The sequence below is a fragment of the Lissotriton vulgaris genome, chromosome 5 (assembly GCF_964263255.1).
Source record: "Lissotriton vulgaris chromosome 5, aLisVul1.2, whole genome shotgun sequence".
NCBI lineage: Eukaryota > Metazoa > Chordata > Amphibia > Caudata > Salamandridae > Lissotriton > Lissotriton vulgaris.
In genome coordinates this window covers 1,952,494,321-1,952,506,109 of record NC_141693.1, presented here as the reverse complement: position 1 = coordinate 1,952,506,109, position 11,789 = coordinate 1,952,494,321, and the positions used below count along the sequence as shown (strand labels likewise).

The window sequence follows — 11,789 nt, the reverse complement described above, 5'->3', positions numbered from 1 at the left end:
CTTGCTTGGTTCTAGAAAATAAAAAAACTATAAGAATATTTTTATACAAAAACAATCGGTCTTAAGTCCAGTCTTTGTATATACTATACCAGTCTTTCACATACTCAGACAGCTTCCTACAGCTAGCTAATAAATTTGGCGGCACTTGAGACCAGGCGTGGCTGCCAGGAAGCAATAGTGTTTATTATGGACGTACACGAATAATTGCAGGTTCTTAACTTTGCTCCACTCTGGACCATGGGCTGTTCTCCTCAGGTTTGATTATGCACCCAACTGACACATTTTCACTCCGACTCCTGCAGCCCCGCACTTTGGTGGGTCAGCACTAATTACTGCTCCGGTTACCACAGCCACTCTCTTTTATAGGCCACTGTTCACACATGTGAGACTGATAAGGTGGAGAATACAGCATGGACTATCTCCTCTTAATTTAGCTGGATTGAGATTGAATGCAGGTGGTCACGTTGCAGACCCCATAGGCCAACACAGTGTGTGTTAGATTTGCCATCTGTTTGGCTGGCAGTCATTAGAAGGGTCTGGACATGATCAGTGCGGCCTTTTGTAATGTGTATAGAGTCTCTGAATGGGATACTGGGCTTGACCTCATCTCCGAGAGCTACTTTGAGGGTACTGGCTCCCGAGCTGCTTGTTTGGAGACTCCTGGTTTATACTATATCAAGATAGGACAAAGTGTGCACAGAGTCCAGTAGACCCACAGAGGCTAAAGTGGATAACACTAACCCTGTCTTTTTTGGTAGTGTGGGCTAGCAGTTAGACTTATCAGAGGGCTGTTTTAAGAATTTGTTGTACACACGCGACTACATCCGAGACCAATTGTTTGTAAAAATATTACTTTTGGTATATTTATTTTATAGAACCAAAGATACTTTGATAACACAAAGCATTCTTTACTGCAACACTGTTTTTCAATATTGGATCAAATTTCCAATTAGTAGAATGTTATCCTATGGGAGGAAGCATTCAGCAATTTGCAGGTAAGTAAGCGATTTAGAGTATTATAGATTTGGATCAAGAATCCATACCAGACAAGGTTCAGATAACAAAACTGCACCACCAGCGGCGGCACAGGATGGGGGGGGTGGTAGGGGGAGTGGGCATCTGGGCCTGGTGACAATGTTATCCAATAGAGAAAGGGGGCATTCAAAGTGGTACTACTTGCAGTTAAGTAGCACGCTTTTGAAACTCAGTATACGTGGGTTAAGGTAAGCACGGGGGCCACAAGACCGCATCAAATATACACCCCCCAGCGGCACAGGGAGGGCCGAGGGCAGAGTGCCAACACAGCATCGGGCACCCAATGAAAACCAATGGTTAATCTAACTTGGAAAAAGGCTAAAGGCTCAAGCCAGGCTGGGATGTGTTGGGGCACCGAGACACTGTCTGTAGATCTCCCCAAGGTCCAGGGGCTCTGGGGGCAGGGCTGTTTACCTTTAGGGTGAATACACCCTTTGTATGTCCACTCCCTCTGGGGAGTGGGCATATTCCAAACCCTATTGGCTAGAGTCCATCTAAAACAATATGGAGGATTCTAAAAAGAGGGAGTCAGTTCAGCTCGGGTTACCTTAGTGGTGGCCTTGGCTCAGAGTGGAGACACTTCTCTTTTTCACGAATTTTCCCGCTGACCATGCCGCCAAACATGGGGCTTGGTCAGGGGGGGCGGGTATCTCAACTAGGTGGAGTGGCCTCGGTCCGCATACCAAAGGACGGGAAGACTGAGGCATACCGCCTTTTTATGCGGTTTCTGATTGTGGGTAGGTTTGAAGCACCTCCACCCACAGCAGGCTTGGTTTAGGTCCCACTAGAGAAAAGGCGCCCACCTATAGTAGTCAAAAACATATCTAGAGGTGGCAGGCTGGTGGGGATGAGTCAGGCATGCACTAGCTAATTGGTAGGATTTTAGAGGGCACCTCTGAGGTGCCCTTCTGGGTCATTTCTTAATAAATTCAACACTGCCATCCGTGTGGGTTTATTGTTTGATACCAAACATCTTGGAATTCAGTGAAGCCATCATGGAGCTGTGTAACTCAGTGATAAGCTCCCAGCCAATTAACTCAGTATAGCATCCCTGTGTATATCTAAGCATGAACTTGGACACTACAGGGGCATATCTGCTCATGCAGTTATGCCCTTACATGAGATATAGTGCACCCTGATTCGGGACTGTAAGGCCTGCGGTAGAGGGGGGTGGGTGGGGGAGGGGGGATACTTACGCATGCCTCTCGCAGTGCAGGTAGGCCGGACATACAGGAATGTGTGCCAGGTCAGCTCTTCATTAATCTGCACCAAAACATCCAAGCTGCAGTGGCAGTATGCCTGTGTTTGGTGAGTGGTCTCCTAGGGTGGCACAAGATATGCTGCAGCTCTTAGAGACACTCTCTGGTCACAAGGCCCTTGGTACCACTGGTACCTTTCACAAGCAACTTATACGTGAGCCACAGGTGTGCCAATTGTGGAAACAATGGTTCAGTTTTGGGAAAAAACATTGGCACTGGGAACTTGGTTAGCAGGGACTTAGTACTCTACAGTCAAAGTTACATAACAAGCCAGGCAAAAAGTGAGGGGTACTGCAACAGAAACCAATTTCCCCCACCTATCTTCTGTGAATTCATCATGTAATTGGGGAACTCTCACTAGTATCCAGCACGTGTTAAAACTGCTTCCCTGGTCACTTGCACCGACTAGCAAGGGGGCATGTCTGCTCATGCAGTTATGCCCACACATGTAATGTTAACCACTCTGTCTTGGCAGGGTTAGGCGTACAATAGCAGTGACTTACAAATAGTCCATGCAGTGGTGGGGTACATGGCACACAGTGATGTGCGATTTGTTGTGTTTTCAATTTGGTCTGCACCACGACACGCTGCCTGCAATGGCAGCCTTGCATATACTTAGTAAGGGGTCCCTTAGGGTGCCACAGTTCGTGCTGCGACCCTTAGGGATCCTCTTTAGTACCTAAGGTCCATGGTAACAGGGATACCATTTACTACGGACTTAGATGGTGCTAAAAGTTTTGCCAATTGGGATAACAATTGTACAGTTTTAGGAAAGATCTAGCACTGGGGGACCTGGCTAGCACAGACCCAGTGCTCTTCCAGTCGCAATTATATCATTTACAGGCAAAAAAGGGGGTGGGGGCCTACCATGTCCAAAACTGCCACTTTCTTGCATACAGGAACGAACCAACTTCCAAGACGAGCAAAGCAACAAGCTGCAGATCGTACCAGCAGCTCCTGGCTGAATTCTGCAGATCTGTGATCTAGCGCGGGAGAAGATTGTAGACAAAGAAAGAACTCCGGCCATCTGGAAGGGTGCCTGTGCCGGTCCTGGCTGTTGAGGGTACCAGAACTGTACTTTTACTGTCCCTTGCTGGTAGCACACACAAGGGATTGGGGTCTATAGATCTACATAATAGGGAAAGAGGGCTCCTGGGTAGTTGCCTGCCTCCTCTCACAACCTTACAGGAAATCCTGTTCCAAGATTTAGCCAACACTGAAGTTTCTTCTCCCAGGCAAGGGGCATCTGTCAATTAAGTTTTGCTACTTCCGTCACCCCTACCAATACCACACAATCACTATGTGAAATCACAGATTTCCACAACACAAGCAAACAACAAAGTTGTTTATTGTACACCACCAGTGCAGTGGACAACCAGTTCTACACACCTGGACGAGCTCCCTATGTTTGCCCAAATGGCATCAGGCAATTTTTTCAACATTAATGACTTCTTCAGACTTGTCAAACCCACCTCCACATGGTGGAACTCGCGTTTTTTTTATTTGGCTCAGACATACTTTGTTGCTTTTCCTTTAGATTTGTTTTATGACACTCTTCTTTTTGCTTGTGAATGGACACTATCTCCCAGAGCCACATTCTTAATCACACAAACTGTGAAGTGACCTGTCCCTCAGGAACACTTCAGTGGTTCCAATAATTGATGGAATTCTTTGGGATAAGGTACACTACGATATATTTGGACCAACAGACATTGCAGATTCCTTAGGTTTTTAGAAATGTCTTTGATGCCATCACTCCTGGCAGCATCTCAAATGACCGAGATATTTTTACAGTAAAACAAATGCTTGATGATTTAGAGTATTACACTACATTTGAAAGTGAAGATATGTATAGCAGTAAATCTAGTTATGATGAAATGTTTTGGTTTCACCATTATGCACACCATTTCTTACACAAAGTAAGTACTCCACGTGTGGTATTTAATTACACACAATGGGAACACAGCCCTACACCATCAGAGGGTAGCTCTAAGATATTTGCACAGAAGTATGCATATATTTCTGGTCACAACCCTGTAGACCAAGAGTTTTTTTTTAACAAGGTTCTCCTTCCACGGCAAAGAAAAATAAGCTAACTGGCATACAGCTCATTTATAAGGCTGCGTTTATTTCCTAGTTGTCAATACAAGGGTTTGACTTTTGGAAAGACAAAGCTTACATAAAATCTGTTTGGGGAACTTAAGACTGGCAAGTTCAGGCAATGAGGCGTTGTTTAGAGCATGCTTTATAACAAGACAAATTATTTTCCTGAACAAAACTGTGCAGCAAACTTCCTGTCTTGACTTAGCCACGATATGAATACACCAAATATTCCCACGTTTGCATGTTTTGAGAATTGGAAGCAATTCACAAATTACACGGAGGAAGCATTCAACAATGCGCTTAAGAATGGGGCATACAATTCTCCACATTTCAGTTAGGAGGGCAGGCTATTGTGGCCACAGACACTAATGGATGTCTCATGTTTCCTGAACACTAAATGCTTAGGATAAAGAGGCCAGACACTCGTTACATGCAGACAATACTCGGGGTGGTAATACCATAGCTTGGGAAAGTTGTGACTAGATTGTTTAAAGTTTTCAACATTAGATGAGGTGAAAAAATACTCATCTATACTTTCTGATGACATGAATTTCTTGCTAGATCCTAGAAAGCCATGTCAAAGGCACTTTGTGTATGCTATATACAATGAAGTATGGAACCTGCTCAACAGATACATGAAAATGAAAGAGAAAATTTGAAAAAGGATCTAGCAATAGTTGACAATGGTATGACTGCATTATCCACCAGGATATATTCTCTAAGTAACATTGTGTAATCTGCTATTGACATAATACACATGACATAGCCCTTTTACAACATGAGACACAAACAGCTTAGTTCTATCATGCTTTTGAGCCGAACTTTGCAAAACTGTGGCATTCGATGGAAGCCATTAAATGCTACAAGACTATTTTTACCATACAATTTGTCGAAAGAACTTAAAACCATGGCACGTAAGGGTGCAACTTGCATGATGTTACGCACAGAAAAGCTAGATAAATTACCATTCACTGTAGCAGAGACAGCATCAGATGATAGGATAATACATGGTTTTACTTCCCTGCCAAATTTTAACCTTTAACTTTAAGAATTGCTTACAACACTATCAAGCAGGCAAAAATGAAGTGCTATGGGAGAAATTTGTAAAAAACATGGATCTAAGCTTTCTTTTACAGGTGTAGAAATGAGGGTACTGCGGTTTTTCTTAGCAATAAGAACTGTGAGAACACTTTAGGCCATTCCCTAGTTTGCAGGAAATTCGTACTTCATGGAGAGTGTAATGCGTCCAAGGCAAACTTGTGTCTGAAGGTTTCCCTAGCAGCTGTAATCCGTCAGGCATTCGGATTAGTTTTAATCTGGAGTTATTTGATGTTGGATGATCTAGGCATGAAACCTGGAGTAACCTATGTAGTGACGGTTTGACGGCCCACGACCTGTTGTACAAATGTGTTTTTTCCACATGTCCGTACAGTTAGCGAAGTGACAATTTGACCTTTAATTTCCATTTCAAATGTGAACCTTAATAGTTTGAGCAGACTAAAAGCCTTATTGTTTCAGAAATAAGTTTCTTTAACATCTGCAAAGGAGACGTTTGATCTTCAGGTTTCAAGGTCTTCTTCTGAAATCCAGTTGGTTACTACGCAAAAACCAACCACAACATATTGAGCTTCTGCACTGCATTTTTAACGCCTCAAACACTGTGGGTATAGTACTTTTTTAAATTCATTTTTTTTAACAATTGGGTCTGGGTTTGTTAGTACCTTCCAGACTATGCTCTGAGTGATTCCATCCTTCATACACTCCATGCTTGAAAGCATTTTTGGAGCATACCTCTTGTTTCGTTTCTAATTGTCGGAATAGTGATTTTATTTTTTCTGCCCCACAATGGATGTTCTTTCACACGGCCAAATGTGGATACCGCTGCGACATGTGCAACTGTGTCGTGAAAGGTTGATACAATATTTTGGCACACACTTGCTCTATGAACTAAATGATAACTGGTTCTTATTCTTCTGGCCTATCTGGTTATATTGGGTACAGCCTGTGTTTCGCTGTTTGCTGTGCACTTTCCACTGTGACCTGGATGTATGCCTTGGAATGCAACCAGTCCAATCTATGGACATAGAACTGCTGGTGGGTCTGTTGATAATTCACTCGCAAAGTTGGCCTGTGCAATTGCTGTTTCTACAAAAGATATTACAAGCCTTTCCTGGATGCCTCAGCTTCTGGATCCTGGGTCGCCCTCAAGCAGGGGCACATATGGCTGTCAGACCTTCATTAAATGCTGATCAGACTGGATTGAACAATGTTTGTTCATTGGAACTTGTGAGAGGTGTGCCGACGGAAACATTGTCTGTGGCAGCAGGGAACAACAACATGGTACAGTCTGCTTATCAGAACATTCAATGACGCTGTTTCGAGCAAAGAAAATTTTCTAATTGGTCAGTTTTTACCTCCAATATGGCTTTTATAGGTTATTTTTTAGAATGCATTTTGGCTTTCATTCTGATTTTATTATTGAAGAGCACTTTCCTCAGAAGACTTTTTCTATATAGCTTTAGCACACGTTTTATGAACCTTTTTGGTCAGCTTACCAACACGTTTGAAGTGGACATCTTTTTCTAACAATGAGTTTACACATTTGCTTGCACACCTGTATAGGATAATGTTCTCAGAAATAGGCTTGCTTATAGTAGAACTTCGCCGTAGGCATATTATCAGGCCCTTGAACATTCTGTACAAGGACTAAGTTCACTGCGCAAAATGTTGTCGGTTTGGATACAGCACTGCAAGAGTAGAATAAACAGCTAGACTAGAACTCCAGTACACAGATTATGCGTGAAGATTATTTAAAAAAATTAAGAACTCTCCCAGCCTTTGTTTAGGGAGAGAATCATTTCATTGGCACAGTCGAAGTCGCCCCATGGTGGAATTTAAGTCCAGCAGAATCCAGTTACCATCCTGAGAAGGGCTGTGGCCTGCTCCATGCAGGAGACGGGCTTCCAGGTGACACATATCCACAAGTAATGGCGAGTTAGACAGCTCTGGGGCATTCTAGCAGGTCTGCACACCCTATGCATATAAGACAGGAAGCACCAGGTAGGAGTATAGATGCAAATATATGTATCCATATAATCAATGTAACAGCAGAATGGCCGTAGTGTTTATTTTCAATTCTCATAATACTCTGTTTTGTTTCCTACGTTGATTGCAGCGCATACATTTTACACAAGAATCTTATTGCTTCAATAAATGTTTAAAATGCTAATTTGAGTATTTCTTGTGTTTCTCTCTGGGCATGCCCAAGTCCTTTAACAAAAGGGTAAACTCTGTTTCCACAATTTTCTTGGGGAGTCAGGGTTGTCCTGTTCGAAGGGTGCACATACCATAAGGGACCTTGTAAGGTATAGCGGTCCAGATGGTGCACTGTAAGCTTGCCAGGACAAAGGTCAACATATCCTGAAGGTGTGCATGAGCTCATTTCCACCCAGTTTTGACGTTTATGCTGTCCAAACGCAGTCTCACTGAAATAGTGTGAACCATATGACAGAACTGTATAATTTTTCATCCACTAATCATTTGCACAATTTCACAAAACCAAGAAGAATTAAAGGAAAAGTTGCAGTTAAGGGACTACAACTAGTGATAAAAAGCGTTACCCACCACCATATTGCCGCCATTCCTGAAAACCATTAAACTTTAGACAGAATGTACAACGCCTGGCAATAGGTTTACACATTCACATGCAACGCGCTGTAAAAGTTAACTTTAAGTGGAGGGCTCAATAAATTATTCAGCAAGGAATCATTAACTTTGAAGCAGGCTAATCTCCATTCTTTAAACAAAACCTGGAATACAGCATAATCTACTACAAAGGTTTGTCGCTAAGAAAAATGTACCAACTCCTATCCGATCACGCATGTATATTTTATTTAAAATTAAAAAAAAAAAAAACATTACCTGCTCCTTACTTTTAGAATAAGGAAATATTTATTAAATTTAAACACACACTGAAACAAACTTCAGATTTCTAACTGGTCGGGCTATGGGAAACGGAGGGAGAGTTCAATGGTTGACTGAGGTATTGGGAAATAGTGAAATTAATGTCAGCCCTTAGCATTGGCTTTCATTATTCAAAAGAGCCGCGCGGTGTTTAGAAGGAGAGGGGGTGGGGGAGGGGGCGCATGCGTTCGCCGGGCCAGTCAGCGGATAGTCTTCACTGGACTTTTGAAATTGCTGGCCGCCTGGAGCTGAAGTTGATACGCCATAGGGTGGATCTTGAACCCGTACAGCCTGGAAGACACAAAATGTAAGGATAACTTGTGAATCTCGACACAGTATTACTGAGGTAAGCTGGTTAGATATTGTCAGGCAGTGGACAGCACAGAGCAGTTCTGTATGTCAAAGTGAGGTATAGGCCGAACAGTGGGTGCCACAGGCAGTACAGATCAGTAGCGCAAGTCAAAGCGAGTGGCACTGGGTGGATATGTCCAGGGAGTAGGTTCCAGAAGCAGCACAGAGCATTACTGTAGGTGTAAACAAGGTGCATTACGTAGACTCTATATTGTAGAGGAAGAGGCAGTGTAGCAGATCAGAGTGAGGTGCATACCTGGCAGTATCCAATACAGGTAGCATCGTACATCAATGCAGGTCAGAGTGACGTGGATTGGGCCGGACAGTATGCATTTTAAGCAGCATGGCACATTAATGCAAGTCAGGGTAAGGAGCACTACATAGACTCTAAATTGCAGGAGATTATAAAAGGGCATTACTACAGGTCAGAGTAGATTGTGCTCGGTGGATATGGTTTGGCAGGGGAGGTCACGAGCGGCACAGAGCATTACTGTAGATCAGAACAAGGTTCACCTCAAACATGGCTTGGCAGAGGAAGCAGCAGGGAGCAGTAATGCAATTCAGAGATGCAGACCTAGCAGTGGGCACCACAGGTACCATGAAGCATCTCTAGCTGCATTGTTGAGATGCACATGGGCTACCCAGTGTTACACAAGCAAGGACTGCAGCTAATAAGGTGCACTATAAGTCACAGTAAGGCAACCAGCTCAAATGCTTAAGTATAAATTGAAGCGCGTAGCTGGTAAATCACAGTGCTGCAGGATGAGACTGAGGTGCACCTCAGCCCCAATTTCTTGTGTATGGTATCATCACTCCATACCAAGGGATATGCAGGTGAGGACTGTGGTGCATCAACCGAGCTCTTGCTATGTGCCATTTCTATGCATGTCTTGGTATTTAAACATTACACATCACCGATTTTATTCACACCAACAAACACTGCACTAAACTGCCCCATGAACTCTACACTTACCTGGGGACAAATTGGTTAGCTGGCCTTTTGGGCCTGTATTCTGGGTGCACCATGAACAGCATGTGAGGAAACCCTGTTCCGAAGTAGGCTCCGTCCGTGTGATGGTGGCGGGAAGATTTTGGGGTGTACACATCCATGCATTTGGGGCAATAGAGCTTCACCATGGCCTCCCCAGGGATGTCGGAAAGACCTAATAAGAGGGTGATACAACAGGAGTTGTCAGGGAAGAAGAACATGAAAGAAAATGTGTAATCCCTGCAGGCAATCAGCTCCCTTTGGGTGAGGTTTCTTTCAATCCACCAAGAGCCTACTCTACCATGGGCCTTGAACACCAAAGAGCGATAAGGGAGATGCTCATGCTAGAGGCCAAATTAAATAAATGGTAGCATAGCTTAACGTGCACCTCTCCACTAGACGCACACACTATTACTGGCACAACCTAACTGAGCATTTAGGGCCTCACTCACTATTCTCCAAGGTACAATAATCTTCCTACAACTAGAGAAGAAAGGTTGGCTACTACTTGTGCTTGAAATTTCTAATGTTTCTTACATAGTTAAACAAAAACACCTGTCTGCAGTTTAAGTTCAACCTTCATAAGAGACTAAGAACAGTACTTGAGAAGGACCACCTTTTAATGAAAGTAAAAGAAGATTTACAAAATCCAGGATTCAAATATTGCAAACTTGTAGCAGGCCTCCCAAAACACTCCCTTCGCAGAGGTAAACATGAAACTAGGGAGTGTTATGCCCTTGTTCCTGCAGCAACTAGTCATGCATTCTTGTGGGGGCACTGCTGGGCCATATCAAGAAACAAGTCACTTGACAACCTAATTGACAATGTTTATATATTGAATGCATAGTAGAGCATGGCATAAAATATTGCCAAAAAGCAGAAATGGCTCATGCAATGTATAAATGAATGACAGTAAAACGCAGTACCGTGTTGCAGTAATCAAGTCAATGGCAATGTGTGAATTTAAAACAGAAAAAAACACAGAAAACCAAACCTATCTTTCTGCATTGAAGCAAATTGGCACATATGAAGTCTGGGACTAGAACCTTTAGTAACAGCAGCACATGAATGGGGTCAGCCAACTTGTGAACTGCCCCATATTGGAGAACTCATAAATAAGTATATGCAATGCTCGCGAGTTTAAAAGAAGAAAAAAACGTTTGCCACAGGATAGAATTGGAAAGCTCTGGACAACCATGGCCCAGCTTTCCTGAAAAGTTGCCGAACCCTGGAAAATACCTAGGCTGAGAACAGCTTGATGGACTGAACCACAATTTATGAGATACAAGGTGGAAATAAAGCCACAGATCTCTAATTTAACAATAGAAAGGAAAAGCTGACAACCACCGTCAAGAGGTTCAAAGATAGATAAAGAATACAGTAAGTAAAGAGGGTCATCTTCCCGCAAACACCAGTAACACATTAGAACCTTATACGAAGTATCCCATCCTGTCTGCCACTTTCTATAGTTCTCTCTAAGAGTCAAAGCAAGAGACTCATAAGGCACTTACCAATTGGAAGCATGGGCTGGTTTTCACAGTAGACACGGGGACAGTACCCAAAATCTCCTTGCTGGTACTTCTCAAGCTGCAGGAGAGAGAAAACACATTTATACCAGCTAGATTCTGGGAAAAATCCAAAGACACATTAGAACACAAGTATGTGTGTTTGTGAGAAATCAGAGTGAAAACATCTCCACATACATAAAATACCGCCAATTAGTCTTTTTCCATGCCCAGCTTCCTCTCAAACCTAATTTGCGGGGCTACTGAAGGAACAGCGTGTCTTCTGAATACCTATTCAGTACCTGGTGTCTGGAGGAATAATTGCTAGGGGCACGCAGTGAGATAACAGCAGGTGCACCATCAGCAACATTCAGTGAGCGAAGCGAAGTGTTTGGGGATTTTCTCTTATGGGGTAAAAGCCGTTATGGGTTTACAAAGCCAAACCGGAGGCTGGGAGCGATACAATATGTAATTGTCACATATTTCAGAAGTTCAGGAAAGGCAGGGAGGGAGGGAGGATAAATAAAAGATCAGTTTACATGAAGAGGAGCAGTCTAGCTCTTGTTCGAGAAGGTGGTTTAATCT

General features: G+C 43.2%; 1 protein-coding gene across 4 annotated transcripts in view; it reads right to left on the bottom strand.

The window, feature by feature from the left end:
• Positions 1–8,266: 8,266 nt before the first annotated feature.
• Positions 8,267–11,789, bottom strand: part of CSNK2B (casein kinase 2 beta) — a 98,648-nt gene continuing 95,125 nt past the window's right edge. For all 4 annotated transcript variants that reach the window (XM_086924630.1, XM_086924631.1, XM_086924629.1 and 1 more), the window contains exons 5-7: positions 11,211–11,286; positions 9,685–9,874; positions 8,267–8,651 (exon numbers count right to left, since the gene is read on the bottom strand). In XM_086924630.1, coding sequence (XP_086780756.1) covers positions 8,561–8,651; positions 9,685–9,874; positions 11,211–11,286 — 357 coding nt within the window. In that variant the 3' untranslated portion in view covers positions 8,267–8,560. The remainder of the gene's footprint in view (positions 8,652–9,684; positions 9,875–11,210; positions 11,287–11,789) is intronic.